Source organism: Gallus gallus, chromosome 5, assembly GCF_016699485.2.
Source record: "Gallus gallus isolate bGalGal1 chromosome 5, bGalGal1.mat.broiler.GRCg7b, whole genome shotgun sequence".
In the NCBI taxonomy this organism is placed as follows: Eukaryota; Metazoa; Chordata; class Aves; order Galliformes; family Phasianidae; genus Gallus; species Gallus gallus.
The window spans coordinates 51030969-51048190 of record NC_052536.1 but is presented as its reverse complement, the minus strand read 5'-3'; the positions used below and the strand labels follow the sequence as shown (position 1 = coordinate 51048190).

At 39.6% G+C, this 17222-nt stretch overlaps 2 protein-coding genes across 4 annotated transcripts; both read right to left on the bottom strand.

The window, feature by feature from the left end:
* On the bottom strand, positions 1–7084 carry LOC101749904 (inverted formin-2-like). 3 transcript variants are annotated; one of them, XR_006939321.1, is made up of 4 exons: positions 5454–6868; positions 5126–5246; positions 4226–4390; positions 1–1063 (listed from the first exon to the last, which is right to left on the bottom strand). XR_006939321.1 is itself a non-coding variant. In XM_046941946.1 (4 exons), exons 1-4 carry the CDS (start codon positions 6441–6443, stop codon positions 941–943), a joined length of 504 nt encoding a protein of 167 aa, XP_046797902.1. In that variant the 5' UTR covers positions 6444–6867; the 3' UTR covers positions 1–940. The 3 variants fall into 3 exon arrangements, 1 of the variants encoding a protein (XP_046797902.1); XM_046941946.1 differs by having other exon boundaries at positions 6349–6867; XR_006939322.1 differs by lacking the exon at positions 5454–6868 and adding an exon at positions 6879–7084 and having other exon boundaries at positions 1–4390.
* Positions 7085–8798: 1714 nt separating this feature from the next.
* Positions 8799–14584, bottom strand: LOC124417976 (inverted formin-2-like). The gene is made up of 6 exons (XM_046941926.1): positions 14407–14584; positions 13617–14124; positions 11979–12115; positions 10112–10197; positions 8986–9086; positions 8799–8845 (listed from the first exon to the last, which is right to left on the bottom strand). Exons 1-6 carry the CDS (start codon positions 14437–14439, stop codon positions 8799–8801), a joined length of 912 nt encoding a protein of 303 aa, XP_046797882.1. The 5' UTR covers positions 14440–14584.
* Positions 14585–17222: the final 2638 nt, after the last annotated feature.

Below are 17222 nucleotides of genomic sequence, written 5' to 3'. Positions count from 1 at the left end.
TTTACATCAGAAAAGTTTTATTGTTTGAATCTGCAACTTTACATTAGGTATGCAAAGTAGATAAAATATTTGCAGTACAGCTTGTCAAGACAATATAGAAAACATTGTTTTGGTCAGTTTTCACTGTATTTATATGTATTTTTAAAATGCATTTCCAAAGATGAGTAGTTTTGATGGAGGAATTAGAAGAAGGCCGTGTAGTTAGACGCGAAGAAGGGAAAACAGTCTTCTTCTACAGGAAGAAGGGAAAACAGTCTTCCAAGGGGTGAGCATCCAATGCAATATTTATGTGGACTCCACACAAGTTTACTAATGCCAGTTTTGCAGTAGTTCACTGAAGAACAAAGAATCACAACCAAATGGTACCAAGCAGAAATCTTTAAGAAAACTGCAGGTCAACTATTGACCAAAATATAATGTTAAAACACGTATCTGTTAATATTAACACTAGAAATACCTCACACCCAGCTCAACAAAATCTTTTCTGGATTTACATCAGACTGCTGTTTTTCAGCAAGTCATATTATTAAAGTGCACACATAACCACTTAAAGGAATCAGAACTTTAGTCAGAAAAAAGGGAACGTTGAGAGAACAGTAATACATGGCACAGCTTGCCTAGCTCAGGTACAACGTAGTAGCTTGAAGTTCAAGTTTGTGCTACCTCATTGTGTTCCCTAAAAGCCTTCAAACAGCTGTTCAAAGCAATACCAGTATATTACCCAACTTTAAGAAAAATGGGAGTAGCTTGTTCATTGGGAGTGATATTTTTGTCATGATTTCTTCTGATCATTCATGAGCCCTTGAAAATTGATGCTTTGCTAAACTTTCTGTTTAACAATAGCATCAGGAATGGCTACATCACTCTTACTCTGTTAGATCACCTACAGCTAAACACAATCTGCTTCTAATTAATAAAAGTCTGGCTAATAAAAACAGAATCATTTTTTTCTAAATACACTGCTCTTTCCATGCTCTGCCTTTAGCCTCTTCGCGTCTTCTACTTTAAGTTCTTTCTTCCTTTTCTCAGACTTTGCAGCTTGCTCCTTCCTTTCTTGGTTTTCCTATATTCAGATAGAATGACAAATAGAAAATTAAATATGAAGGGTTACAAGAAGAAAAGCCAGTTACTATACTCTGTTTGCAGTTAACAGTTATTCTAAATATACCCTATGCACTTACAGTGACGTTGCTCAGCTGCTGGGGTTTGAGGATAACTAACACAACTGAGCTTCTTGGTCAATGCCTTCTCCATCTTATGTTACCAGCAAATGAGTTCATAGCTTTAACTGCAACAATTCAACCACAGACTTGAATGCATTCTTCTTAATGAATCTTTTTGCCCACACAGCTCAACATTTGTTTAATTTAGTTAGCATTCTAGATATTTATCCCATAGCGACCTTGGTTTTATATTGTTTGTACTCAGAGACTTCTACCAGAAATTCCAACTGTGTTAAACAGTAATTCACAGTTTTACTTCAGGCACCCTTTAAATTTGCTCGCTATATTTATGCAGTGGTGTTCAGCAGCAACAGCAGAATCCAAACCGTATGGCTAGTACTGAGAGACATCCAACTGTCAGGATGGTATAAATCTTTGGGGCTTTTGCAGACAGGTTGGACTCTGGTTTCCTTAGAACTTTTGGATCCAGGACAATATAACTAACGTAGGAAAAGAAAGAGGTTGAATGATTCCTTCTAGTACAGAAAGACCTTTACTCAATGGAGAAGTATTTCTGGGCTTTGACAGCACAATTGTAGGAGAGGATAGTTCTGATCAGCTACGCTAACTACAATGGAACATCAAGATGACAAAAAGCCATTTACTTAAATGCTTATGGAATCCTTGTTCCAGAACTACAATCATCATCAGAACACTGCCTTCACCACCTGGGAGCTTGCCTGCTTCTAATTGCAACCAGTCCATAGCTAATCTACATGTTGTAGGTATCTCAGTAATTGTTGGGTTGTTGTCATAGAGACTTGTGCTGCTGTATCATATTACAAAATTTACTAATGTCCGGGAAGATGATAACGATGGGTGAAAATAAAATTCTCAGTGAGACACATCTGGTCTCCTTTTCAGGGAGCTTGGCAGCAGAAAAGACTTTTTTCTCATAGTATGGGTAGATTTGGTTAACTGCTACAGATCGCCTGCCACTATTTCTATGAAACAGACAGGAGTCCCAGGAAATGTGCATAACTTCCTTAGATCTTTTACAGAAGGTAAAAGCTGGGATCGTTTCTTCCACAAAAACTTCTAGACCAGTTAGTCTCCCAGAAACATAGGAACACTGCAGGTTCAAGGTTATGGGGACCTTCTCTGGACGCCTAGAAAAGGAGAAAAAAAAAAGCAGTGCTTTCTTGGCAAAGAAATAAAAAGATACATTCGTCCTGAGGAGAAAGTGCTTCTGAAAGAAAGATGCAGTTGGTGAAAATTTAGGGTGAGGGTAAAAGCCTTTCATCATTGTATGCCTCCTACGTGCCTGCCTGATAAATTCCTGCTGTGCCGTAGCATAATGTCTTAGAGATATTACAGCAGCTGAGAGACTTGGAGATCTACAGACCCTAGGAGAATGCCTGCATGTAACATGCCACAAGAAATAAAGGAGATCAGTTTGGGGGTAGATACAATGTCTAGCTACTTGAGCAGCACACGCTGTATGAATACAAACCAAAACACTTTAGGAAATAAAAACTATGGATTGAGCAAGCCTAAACTGAGTCACACAGAGAAATTAAAAAGAAAGCCATAGAAATCTGACAAGCATTCTGGTGACAGTGTTACTTCAACACGAGGAAGTCCACTAAGGCAGAGGAATGAACGTTCACAATCCTTTCTCCATCTCCTGGATTACTGAAGACAGCTGTATGGATGAAATTAAATAAAAAGGGTGTCCCTTTGGATTTACACTTTATGAGATGTCAGGTACATATTTGATCTTTGAATTTGAAGATGCTCCATTGACAACTCTATATCCTCACACTATCTAAAGCACATCCTGTTCCAGCACCCTACCGAGGAGCAGCTGTTTAAGCTCTGTTATCTGGGAGCACTCAGAATCTATCCCTGTGCAGAGCTGTCAGTATAATCTTTGTAATGACCTGGGTACTTCCTAGAGCAGATTTTGTTCAATTTTTCTTCTCCTTTTCCTGAAATTAAACAGCTTCTTTGTAGGGAGCATCCTCTTTGAACAGCTGCAAGTGCTAAGAGAAATAAAATGTTTCTCCCAGCCCTCCATGATCAGACTGCTTCGTTCTCCCCCCAGTTTTACAACTCAGTTCTCAGTGTAGCTTCAATTCTGGGTTTTATCTTTAAGCAGGGAGACTATTTTCATTCTATCTCCTTCTTCCTGCCATCTGCTCCTTTTATCTTTTGAGAAGTAGGGAACATTCAGCCCTGTATGAAGACCTGCTCCTACCCATTGTGTCAGTTGTGGTGTTTGAAACACTTTTTCTCCCCCCCTCTTTAGGTAGATGAAGATGAAGCAAGTAGATTCACATTATCAATTTCCTTTGTGTTGCTCTGTTTTTGTTATCTGACAGATAACAAAGAGCCCTCGGGGAAAGAAGAAGCACTTTGTTTGAAAATAATAATAATAAAAAAAAAATTCCAGACTGTCTGGGACAATATCACATTGCTTCTGAGCCTGGTGATGGCATTGCTTGCAAAACTGAACCCCAGTGTCTCATAGGAGGAGCAGGTTGTACAAACACGAAGGATATCTTCACCATCCTTTGCCTTCAGACACTACTCAGAAGCTCTTTCACCAGAGGCTCTGATTTGCCCTGAAGCACCCCTCTCCTCTTGCCCTGCCTTTGCCCAGAACAGATGTTTCTGTATTCTGGCAATACTTGTTGAAGGCAAATCCGTCCCTGGGCTCTGCTGGAATCAGTAAAACACGTATGTGAAGCTACTGTCACCTGGCATTAAGAAATCCTTAGAGGAAGTGCATTAATTCAGATACTGCATAATCAGTAAGGTATGCAAACCTTTATGGTGAAGTTGCTGTTTTCTTATCCCTTAATGCAAGGAGCAAGACCGTATAAGCCAATGAAGTGCTAAACGTAATCTCTTAGGGAATTTGCAGCTTTGTAGTGGACATAAAGCTTGTAGGTTTGAACTAATGCAGTAAAATACCAACATGTAAACATATTATCCAGTTAGACTTTGCCCAAGAAAAGTTCTCCATCTATTTCTAAACAGTCACAAATGCAAACCACCTGCAAGGCCTTGAGGAAGAGTTCCCTGAAGGTTTTCATTGTGTTAAATACATCTTCCAAGGACATTTTTTTTCGGTCTTCACAAAGATAGTCAGCTAGTTCTTCTTTCTTCTTTTCGATGTTGGCCAACTCCTCCTGCAGGTCCTTTGAAGCACTGACACTGTTCTGAGACAGTTTGCAACACAATTTACGCACATTAAGAGACAATGCATTCTGAGCTGCCCAGAAATTGTAGAATCATTGGAAAAGACTATCTAGTCCAACCCAGTTAACTCAGAGCAGGTTTGACAAACCTGACAATTAAGACTCAGTCACAGCATGCCACGTTTTCTTAACTGAACTATGTGCATTTCCCCCAGTTTCATTTAGACCAGGGCAGCTCATTGTATGCTGCCCGTTTTATCATGTAACCAGGCAGAAATTTGGCACAAACTGGGATGACTTATCTAGGGATACACAGAACCAGAATTTACCCCTTTTAGTTTTAGTTACATAGGCCTGTTTTGAGAAGTTCTAAAGCTAGGACATCTGGAAATAAACACATAAAAACATGCTGTAAATCTGTTCACTCACTTCTTTTTTTCCCTAAGAGCAGTGAGACAAAACATGTTACTGTCCCATATATATTTATAGTTGGATCACACATTTCATTTTTAGCATCTTCCTTTCTTTTGCCCACACACATAACTAACTGCTCCTCAGCTGTTTCCTTACCACAGTATCACATTGCAGAATTAGAGAATAAACAGGACTCTTCCTCCACCTCAGTACAGAGGGAGGTTGTTACGACCCCTGCCCACAGACCCGTGTCCATGGCAAGTTGGATTTTGGAGCCTTTGAGAGGAGATTTAAAGCAATTTGGAAGCAAGATGCAAAGAACATTGTGCCCCCTTTACCTACTTGAACAAATTCTGTGTGCTGTATTTTTAAATCCTCTGTTGACAAAAATAAACGCTTCTCTACTTCCAGCAATTTCTTCAGATTGTCACCTGCTTCAGCCCTCATAGCATCAAAGTTGAACCTGAAAGGCTCACAAAAGGGACAATGAAAATAAAGGGGTGAGTCTTTTGTTTTCATTAAAAAATGATTATAAAAACGTCTCTGCAAAAGAATGTAGGATTAGTTGTCTAGCCAAACCCTGCTTATGCAGGTAATTTTCTTCCATGTAAGCCCTTTTCTCTGCTGCTCAAACCCTCATCTGAGAAAGTAGCTGTGCTTCTGTCCTCACCATCTCCTGGGGCAGCACAGGGAAGAACCTCTCTGTTCTGATGTTCAAAAGCCTCCAAAATTTCCAGTCTATTTTTATTCATAGGCAACACACACTCATCTCTTGTGCCAGTACTGTCAATACTTAAATGGTTCTTTTCCTTCCTTGCTGTTTTTCTCCATCATCTATTTATAGTCTGAAGTGGTATCTCTCCTCAAAGTTCATTTACCTCACGTGGAGGACCAAATATATTACAGTGCAAACATGTTTTATACTTCAGATATCTACATTTGCCAAAAGAAAAATCACTGATTCACCAAAACCTGATGTTATGCAACAAGGTGCATCCAGATATGAACAGCAATAGAAGAGCCCTGTACAGGATCTGCACTGTAAACACCTCTCCCAGGGCTGATTAATAAAAAAATTTATAAGCTTGTGGGTTTGGCTAAATTTAAGAGCAACTACTTTACAAGAAAGAGCACATTTATTGCATCAGCAAGGTTTAGATTCAGATAACAGAAGTACCTCTATTGCACAAAAAAAAAAAAGAAATTTGTGCTTCAAAACATCCAACAAATTCTGCACAAATAACAAGCAAAAGCCATGACACTTCCTATATTAGTACTTCCTGCGTTATCGAATCAAAATACTTTGAACTTATTATTTAGCACCTACTTAACAATGTCAGTTTACCACAGATTTACAAGTTACACTTGCTTCTAGTTACAAGGAAGATTAAAACACTTTGAGGTTCCTATGAATTCATAACGAGATTAGAACTGTTAATCCTGCTGTTATACATCTGTATTTTGATTAGTGCAATTCAGCATGTCCCTCACATGATTCTTCTGAGCTAAACAAACTGAGCTAGCATTAGGCTCAACAAAACCAGACTTTTTTTCTTTTCACCCACTTGTACTGGAGAGAAGTGCTGATATTTAACTCAGGCTCCTGAGGTCCCTGCTTGCTAGTAAACTGCCCCATTCTGTTTTCACTCCAGCTCTGCATGTATAGTCCTTATGGCCTGGCATAAGAGTATGATGGATCAATTTCAGGAAATATTTATTTATTTTACAGTATGATCTTTGAAATCAAATTCACTATTTACTGAGTTTTATTTCTAAGGCAGTAGTGGAGCATCCAAAAGAAGAATCATAGTGAGCACCGCATAGATAGTTGTAACCAGATTGATTTACAAATCTCAGAACTGTTTGATTTTAGAACGGAAATGCTCTCTCACACACCAGAGAAGTCCTGTGACCTTATTACACCGCCATAAAATGACTCAGCTTGTTGTTAGCTTAAAAGAGGCAATTCATACATGACAAAAACAAATAATGTCCTACCCTGCTGCCTTGGAAACAAAGTCAAGATCTCTGGGAAGCTGCAGCAGGTCTTTGTGGTTTTTTTCAACCTCCTAAAATTGAAGTAAAAAATCATTACCTTCCAGTGTTTGTCAAAGAGCAGGAAAGTCTTTCAAGCTGGACAATATCTGGATTGAAAAATGAATGCTTCAGTTTTCCTCCTTATAAGTGCTGGAGTAACTTTAGCCTTGTTCATTTCTTTCTGTCACAGTTGGCAGCCGTAGGGAGGAAAGAAGAAGGAGAAAAAGGCTCTTAACTGCTCAGGCTTACATCCCATGTGCTGCCACAGCACGCAAGCTGACCTGAGATTTTGTCTTCATAACACTAAAATTAACCTCATCTGACAGATGCACTTGGAAGGCACGTCCCCATGAGAGGGCAGTTGCAGAAGAGAAAGAAAACACAAAGCAGACATGTTAAGCAAACCTGAGGAAGAGAGCTAACGCTAGCTTTTCTAAGCACTGCTGCTAATGGGTTTTATCTCTTTTTTTTGCCCAGGGAGCGGTGGCAAAGTTTTCATTGTTTTTCAGATGCAGAGGCTCACCCTGCAGATGTCTGTGGTGGGTACTGCTGAAATTACAGCCCTTTAGCTTTTGGAGAATTAACAGCAGAGAGTAACAAACACAGAAATAATTTCACAGTTTTGTTGTACCTCCAAAATGTGGTGAAGCAGAGTGATGTGGCTTTGGTTTGCTTTTGTTTCTGTTAGTTTGAGCAAGGCGCTGATTTTAAAACCTCCAGCATCTCCAGTGTGATGCCCCTAGAAGATATAGAAAAAAAGTTCCTTGTGTTTGTATTTTGGGCTATATTTGGAAATAGAGCAATTAATTAAAAAATAAATAAATCAGCCTACTTACATAGTTTAGAAAGTTTCCAACTTTAAGAATCAATTGACAGAAAACTGGCAGTCGGTGACTGGTAAGAAGTGCTGAGGAATAAAAAAGCACATTCTCAGTAAATTAAATGGAGCTGCCTGAAGCAGGGTTTTCCTTAGATTTGACAGTGGGTTAACAAAATTCTCATCCAAGATTGTGTAAAACTACTATTATGAATTTGGAAATCAACCAGTACAGAAATAACTGGACTTAATGGAAGAGGAATGAATAAAGTTTCTGTTTGGTCTCTTCTCTACAAGTATATGGAAAGGCAGTTTTTCCATCAAGTATGGATGTGTCATCACTGCAGCTGTGTATAAGGGAGGCTCACTAAATGAGACAGTGCTTAAATTGGCAAAAGTTGATAGCCTGCATTTTCATTATATTTATTCTAGGTTAAGAAAAGCATAGCGGTTTTTTTTGCCTCAGTGCCATCCTTAGTGAGAGTGATAACCAGAAGCATCTCAGCAGCAGCAATCGGGGTAAGAATGAAGTTTTTGGCAGAACTAGAACAGAAATGCTGATCTCTCACAGCACATAGGGACAGAATGAGACTACAGGGAGCTGCAGATTGCTACACAGTAAAGAGCACCCATAACATTGGCTTTAAACAGACAAGTACAGTCAACTTTTCTATACAAACATTAGTGAAGGAGTTGTGGATGAACTGGAGGTCAGTTAACTGGATCACAGATTGGCTGAGGTTGGAAGGGACCACTTGGGATCATCTAGTCCAACGCCCTTGGCTTCATACAGGATCCAAGAGTTACTTTAAGGCATAACTGTGTTAAAACAAAAAACAAGGCTAATTTTGTGTGAAGGGAGTTTCTGAAACGCTGGTGAACATCACCAAGGACATTTGTTTTGGAAGCCAGTACAGACTGTGGTGCGTCAACCAGTGTGGATGGAAGGAAAACTGGAACCAATTCATTGTTAGGGACAAAAATCATTGCTGTGCACAAAAATTCAACCTCTATTCAAACAAAATCTGGCACTAACACATAGGAAATTTCCTTCTTCTCTACAGGGGTCACTGATGGAGAAGAGGCAGTGTGTTTTATTCATGTTGACAGAAGCTCCACTTAAAGCAGAGCAGCACAAATTGCCATTCTACAGAGTGAACTCTAAGGGGAAGAATCTGTTGAATTGTTTTCATTGTTCACTACATTTTCTGCAATTAAAAGGTTAATTATGATTAGATCATAGCCTATAGAATCATTGGTGCCATTTCTTATAGCATCAACATTAGAAATAGAAGAGAAGCTTCCCGTGACTGAGCGCTGGCCATAGACACATCTCTGATACACTTACTTTCACAAGCTGTCCTGATGGCTTGTGCTTTTGGCCACAGACACTGCAGAAGAATTTGTGTTTCCTCACAAATCAGCATACATTCAATTCGCAACTGGTAGCTAAAAGAGATCAGCAGGGGGAAAAAAAAAAGTAAAAACTATGCACCTAATTAATTGAATTCAGCAGAGAATAACCCATTTTAGGCAAAGTGCAGTACCATCATTGTTATGTTCGCTTTAATGCTCTGACACAACATACTTCTCACTGAACTGCATTATAAATAAACCAAACATTGAGGCGTTTCCAAAGACGCCTCTTTCAGAAAGCAGTGTTGTGCTGAAATCTGGCAGTCGTTTCCTTGCATAACGAGGCAATAAGTTTTGATGATTCCTGGGCAGCGCTAGCTAGGATTTTTGTTCTTCCTTTTTAAATCCAAAATAGAAATTCTGATTCTATTTCAGTAATGCCCTTTAATGATATTTATGCCTAGCCATGGATTAATGTTGTGGAAGAGCCATAAAAACATTCTCTAAAGTAATTTTAAAGCTAGCTGTAACTTTGAAAAAAAAAATAAAAGCCACAGTTTAACCACTACATTTTCAAAAAAGGCATCTCAGGCTATGGGACAGGCAGCTTCTCATGTTTATGGAGGCTATTCCTATGATTTACAACAAATCACACTGTTTTTAAGAGGAGCACAAAGATTTCTCTGTATGCATCTCATCTGACTTCGTTAAGATCAGGGAATTCTGGGAGGTGCTCAAAGCACAAGCAATGCTGTGATTCACCCCTGTGTTTGTGGGGTCCCTTTTGTGTACCGGAGTCTCTGGAACAGAGATGGAGTGAGTAAGAGCCTGGTGGCTGGGTTCTGTCTGCAGCTTTGTGTCATGCAGGCATTAACAGCACAACAGTCAGGAGTTTTCTCAGTAGCTTATTAATACCAAGGTTAATTTAACACTAGTTTACCAAATATGTGTGTTTGGCCTTTGGGAAGGAAAGGTTTCTACAGCTAGCTGTTCAATCGGCAGTCAGGTGATTTATCTTGAGGACTGACTGTTAGAAACATCCCTCTAGTACAGGAAACAGAGGTGTTGATTCTTACAAGTCAAACTCAAGGATTGAAAACAAAGACAATTTTGCTTACCTAGGAACTTCCAAGAGATGGAGATAAAACTGGTCTGCATTTGCTAGTTCTGACCTTTCTTCTTTGCAAGATTTCAGTTTGTTTATCTAACAATGGATGAAACAGCAAAATACCCACAGAGTTATTTCTGGTGCCCAATGCAGGATCCAGTCACAGCTTCTTGCTCTATCAGCGAAGATATTTCAAGCTAAGCACCAAGCACACCCAGCTCTGTCATGGTAGCAGGCTTAGTAGATACCTCATGGCTTTCAGGCAGCAGTTTAAGTAGCTGTTTCAGTATCCCAGCATCAAACCTGGATCTGTCCCCTTTCTGAATCATGTTAGCAATCTCTTCATTGGAGCTGTGGGAAAGAGAGATGCTTTGAGTGGAAGAGACATTGAAGCCTGAAGGAAATTTTCTAACCATTTAGATGTGCTTTCTGAACTTTGTTCCTCTTCACACAGCAAACCCAGAGGGCTCTCCTCTTACTGCATCCAATACCACTGAGGAGAAATTTACTCTTGAATCCTTCACTGCTTCCAGCAAAGCCCAGGCTAAAAACTGATAGCTCCCCTCCTGCTGAGAGATAGTTATGAATATCTCAGAGAGCCTTACTCCAAATCTTTGCCTGTTACTTTGGCAGACAACATGTCTTTGAAATGAGTCCAGACTGCTCTGCTTTGGGCTCAGGAGAGCTCAGCTCCTGGCTGGAGGGCAGCCTCATCCGTCACGATGGGGCTCAGCTTGCTGAACCCACGCCCACTAACTGCCCTTAGGAGAGCTTCACAACTACCCAGGGAATCATGTAGAAAGAAGAAATAGCAACTGGGTTAGGTTATTCACAGTTCTTCCCCACTGGGAAGAAGAATTTGTAATGGAAAAAGAATTTGAAAAAATCCCTCAGACCAACTGTGGTTTATTCTTAACATAAAGGCTGAATTTCTTTTCAAAGGCCTTCTAACATGGACTGTTGCACAAAAAGGCAGGCATCCACGGACTTCATCCTGCAGTATTTCGGGGCATCTGAAAGTAATTCTATTTTGCTAGAAAATAACACAGATTCCTTTCTTCCGCGTCTTTTCATTCCAGTGCGAAGACTGTGACTTGCCAGATTTCCATTTGCTTAGTTATAGATTTTCTATTAATAGAAAAACTGAATAAAAATTGTGAATGAGTTTTGGACCTGAACTTCTCAAGATGTCTCTTTTCAAGTTACTTCATTTTTAAGATCCAGTCAGGAATCTTGACTCCTTACTAAGGAAAGATAGCAGTTATAAAATATTCCTGCTGAATTTATTTAATTTAATATCTGAAGCATACATACACACATCAAACAAATACACTTATCTCCAACCTTACCACTTAAATTGCTTCAGAAATATACTCAGAAGGAGACTTTTCTTTGGGCTAATGAATGTGACCTGCCAAAATATAAAAAGAAAAATGCAGTCACCTGCCTTAATTTTAACAGAAATTTTAGAGCTTCTCTTGTTTGTTGGGCCAGATTCACTCTTCTCTAGCAATAACATTATCAAAACTCTTCATTAGTCTAACAATTTACAAGACTAATAATTTACAAAAGTACATATAATAACATTTGAGAGAGGCAAAGGCATAGAGAAGGGAATGGATCTGTCTAGAATAATGCATTTTTTAAGAATTAGTACTGTAATTCTCAAGTTCTTCCATTCTAAAGGTAAGCAGCGTACTCAGAGTTACTGCAACATATATAATTCTGGTCCTCTCCTGTTTCTGTTTCAAGGCATCTGTAGGCAAATATACCAGAATATCCCAGAGTTTCTACCTCGTTATAGAAGACTGCCAACAAAACTGTGAATAAGCTTTTCATATTTGCCAAGCTGTACAAAAAATGAGCAGTCCAAGTACCTCTTTTGACTTCTTTGTTGGTCTTGTCTCCTTTGGTTTTGTTGGTGAGGCACAGAAAAGTAGCTCCAAGCTTGCATAGTCAGGTTCTACAAGCTCCTTGCTGCCACTTGGTACCACAGCCCACATGGAGCGGCTTTCTAGAAGAAATCAACACTTCAAGATGGACTAACAGAGAGAAAGGAGCGCTTCCAAGGCACTGTGATAAGTAGAAATAAAACACTTCAGAAGGTGAACTAAATGTGACCCTGGAGGTATTTAAGAGATAAGCGGACATGGCACTAAGGGACATGGTTCTGAAATGGGACTTTGGAGGTCATTTTGATGGATGGATTTGGTGATCTTGAAGGTCTTTTCCAACCTAGATGATTCTATGACACTGGTTAGTCCTGGTCTACTGTTAATTATTGAAGAGCGGCATACACCAAAGACAGCCTCCCAAATGTTTGAAGGATAATTAAATCTAGAAGACTATCTCCACATGTGATTCACCAAAGTGAAGGCAGCAGATCAGCTCAATTGGCTGCTACAAGTTCTCACTACTACTGCTGGACTACACAATGCAGAATTGTGAGAGCCACACAGGGGATCTTGCATCCAGTTAAATAAACTTAAGTATTTCTGGACAGAAAATACAAACTCCAAAACCCTGTGTTATTGCTAGGATTATTAGAATCCACCTGAATAACACACAGCTCTTCAAACTATGAACTTATCTACAACATTGGAAGCTTTAACAAAGGGTCTCACCTCCTTTTTCTTCAGGAGAGATTGCAATAGTGTAACTGAAGACGTTAGAGTTGAGTCTGAATTTGGATCATGACCTAGGGAAGAAGACTTGAGCTACTTGTGTATTTATATATTTTATCATAGCAGCAAGTTCTTACCTCTCTGATTTCCCCCTTTCTTTATGACAGGCACAATGGAGAACTCTTACAAGATGTATTATGGGTTCTAAAAGCAGCAGCGTAATTGGAAACTGAGTTCACAGTCTCCTTGCTGAAAGTGGAACAGACCATGCAAACCCCTTCGTCAGATCATGTTAGCCACAGACCTTAGTGTTATTTTTCATGGAAAAAAAAATAATAAAAAGCCCACATAGCTGTGGTCAGAACAAAATTAAGTTGGAGGCTATATCCTGCCCTGAACATATGTGTTCCTCAGCCTATTGAGGACAGTTTTCCTGGATATTGCATCTTCTGGCTGTGCAATGGATAAACAAAACAAAACAATAGCAAAAGCTTCAGATGAAACAGCACTCAAGGATAGTGTGCCAGGAGATTGTTAGAGAAAAATCTCAAAGAATCTCAGGGCACTGCTTTTCCATACATCCTTCCTCTCAGTGCAATTCAGTGTGTTTTGAAAACCTGAATTAAACTTCACAGCATCACTTAATGATGTTGCGGAAATTAAGAAAAAGACATTTTAGGGGCCACAGAGCCTCAATTCAGTGCTTTGCCCAGACTATTATTCTGTCCACTTATTAGTGAAGGATTTGACTTTCCCTGCCTGCGATTACTGACTTTTTTTTTTGGTAGGACTATGGTTGAGCAAAAGGACCACTTGTATGACCTGACTTATTGAGCCAAGGCCTAGCTCCCAACATTAGCATCAGCCTGGTGGTTACAAATAGGCACGTACGTCTCACCACATCAGAGGGGAGCTTCTGCCAGTGAAACACCTTCATCCTTAGCTTCGGTGTCTTCTTAGGGCAGGGCTGCTCGCTGTATCCACAAGTGAAATGGCTGCACCCAGGATTACTGCACAGCTGAGGAGGTGGGAGTGATGATGCATTTATGCCAGGCATGAGAAGGGGTGGGGGAGGAATCTTACACCTAGGAGGAAGGAATGGAGGTGGTGGAAGCAATGGTAGCAGAGCTGGCATAGCAGGCTGCCCCTGGGAGTGTGAGGAGACACCTTGCTGGGGTGGTGATGTGTTCCCTGGACATTGCTGAGGCTTCTTGGAAAGTCTGATTTTTGGAGAAAGAGTCAAATCTACACTGGGATTCTCTGTTTCCAAGTCCATGTCAACCTGAATGCATTTGTTCACCTTCTCAACAGATCTTCTGGGTAGTGATTTGCGGTGATTCAGGCACTGCCTGCTTGTTAGCAGGTTCTTCATGCTATCCCCTGGTTCCATATTGCTGCCCTACGAGACAAGGAGGAAATGCATGAATTAACAAGGTTCCCCACAGCTGTTGGTTACTGCAAACACCTACAGAAAGGCAGAGAATTAGCAGTCACCTTCCCATCAAGATAAATAGTTAATTTTTTTTTTTTATCACAAGTGGCATTTCACAGTTGTTTCAGCTCTGTGAGTCAGTAGCAAGGCAGTACAGAAGATTCATTTGGGTCTTTTGATCCTTCTACTTTCTTGTTCTGACATAGAAAGATAGGAAAAGCAAGTGCTATCAGCACTGTAAATCCCTACCTGGTTGCTTTTTTGCCCATGTTGCTCAGCCATTCGGTGGTGTTTCTCTTTTGAAGAGGAAAATGAATTCTTCCTACAGGTGCTGTGCTGTACGCAGGGGACTTCTCAGGCAGCAGGGACACAGTCACTTACTCCTAAGAGACCACATTACCACAACTTAGAATGACTGTAGAAGGGTGGGGATTTTGAAAGAAACATTTGCCTAATAAATTAAACAAGCTGCAGCTGAGGAGAAGTCAGGCTGAGCTGTTTAGAGACTTGTGACCCCCCAGGGAAATGACTGGTAAGTGTAAAAATAAATAATACTGTCTTATTTTACCCTTTAACCATATTTTAATCTAGGGCAACTTTTATTTTTGCCCTGAAGTTGCAGAGTTTCTCTCCAAGCTTCTTGTAAAAGACTACACAGAGGTCTCTACTTATATGAATGCCTGGTTTTAAACGTGGAACTGGACCTGCTGAGGTTAGCAGAGATACTTGCTGGCTCATGGTCTTATTTTCTTGACTGAATTATTCTTTCTTTTGCCAACTGTTCTATCTTTTATGCCTAAACAGCGTCCTAGGACACTTACACTTAAGTAGCTGTATTTGCCTTGTGATTTCTCTCTTAATTTCCGTAGTAATGTCTGTCAGTGCTGGTAGAAACACCTGTGTTGATAAGGGAGTGATGAGCAAACCATCAGCATTCCAGAAACAGCACAGTCAGAGACTACATGTAGAAGGAAGCCAAGTCCTCTGTTACCCCAGTCCTCGCACAAGTCTTTAACAAAACAAATTTTAGCAGCAGACGTGGTTCTGATGGAGTCAGCTGGATAAATACTTCCACTTCTATGCTTAGCGCAGGATCAGTTGGGAAAATACCGTGTTCATACTCCCAAAGGACTAGATTAAAAATTATGAATGACCGTTTTCTTCCTGGCCCAGCAATTCTAAGTAACGACTTTTACAGGCAAAACTCTTTAAGGGAGCTGCAGTAAAACCTACAATTGAGGCATCTCTATTCTAGAGTGCTCCTCTAAAGCATCTCCTGTGATTTGAAATAGTTTGTCTTGAAAACCTAGCAATTTGTACCGATGATAGTGTCCAGCCCTAATGACAGCCTCACTGAAACTGTGAACCAGCGAATCCAATGCATAAGGAAGATATAAATCTTTCATTTTAAATTTTAATCATGATTTAGTGATAAATGATTTACACGAAGAAGCATTAAACATGAAATGAACTGGAAAATATCTCTTGATTTACACACAAAATGGAAGGTAGATAAAATAACTAAGCCAAAGAGGTATAATAGAAAATGAAAATTAACTGTATTTGCTGTTTACTTGAATTAATTTGTAGTTGCCATCCATACTTTTTTTCTCTTTGCACAAATAAGCACTAACACTTTCCCAAAGGTAAAGCAGGATTACTTTTAATTTATGTAAATGACTTAATATATCCCCCTTATGGCCTCACTATCTTTCTGCTGAACTTGTGCAGATGTTTGTTATTACATTAGTGGGACGAGGGAGAGATTTGGTGTTATGAAAGAACCCAGTGAGGAACTACTCACTTTCTGTCAGAAATATTAGGAGTAAAATGAGCTGACAGAAAATCTGATTAGAAATAATAGTTAAAATTCTGCTGCCTGTTTATATTAATTAAGCTACCAGAAGAATCAATAAAACACCACTAATTAGGAAGGTTTTTTTCTTCTAACTAGACTCCTCTAAATCATGACAGGCATTGTATAGAGGAAAGTTTTGTTTTATAAAATAGAAATATTACACAGAACAACAAATATGCTTTGAATGATGAATAGGTTTATAATAATGTAATAAAAGATTATGCTTTTGAGGCTAGAGAAATTCCTACTGTTTGGAAGACTAGAGGATTTGGAAGATAACTCAGCCAGGAATCGTGTTAATCACTCAGTCATGCAAGACTGAGGTCCTTCACTGGTACACAGATGTTGTTCATTGCCTCCTGATAGACTACACTTGCTGTAGTTTGGATTTGGGTTCCTGACTGCAGTAAGGGACTTATGTCATATCCTCCACTGATGGCTTTTCAACAGATGTGATTTATCCTTGATATTTAAGATTATTACAATGATAAAGAAGTTAAAAGAAATTAGAGATCTAAATCCTTTCTTGCTCAAACAATGTTTGTTGAATATCTTGTTGTCACAGGTGTTCCTTTCATCTAATTCCTACAGTTTTCAAGGGTTTTCTCCAATCTGATTTCAAGTCTTACAAGTATATTGTTCCTTTCAAATTTATTATAACGACAAATATGTTTTGATGTTACTGATTTTATTTATGTATTATTAAAATTATTTCTTTTGTTATATTGTAATCAACAATTGTCAGATTGTTTCAAGGCATACTATTGCTTCTGTTTTACGAATGGGGAAACTGTGGCATAGAGAAATGACTTGTCTGTGGCCATGGCTGCCAAGTCTATGCATTTGATGCTTGTAGGCTCAATCCTAGTGATGGAGTTAACAAAAGCTTCTTGATGGGATCTGGCTGCACTTCTTGGCAGCTGGCAGAAAGATAGGAACCTTGGGATCTGCTGTAGGTGGAGCCTGGGCTAGCAGCAGCTGTGGATGGCTAACACTGAGTGAGACTGTGCTAAGACCTCTGAGCTGGTCATTGTGCACTGGGACAGAGCAGTGAGGCATTTCAACCAAGAAACCATGCAATAAGGTGTGAAAGGTGTGAAGACAGGAGAAGATGTATTGTAGAACTAACTGAAGACTTGGTGGTAAGTAGGGATGAACTTTCCAAAATGAAAGGGAATTTCAACAGTTGCTTTATTTGGGGCTGATA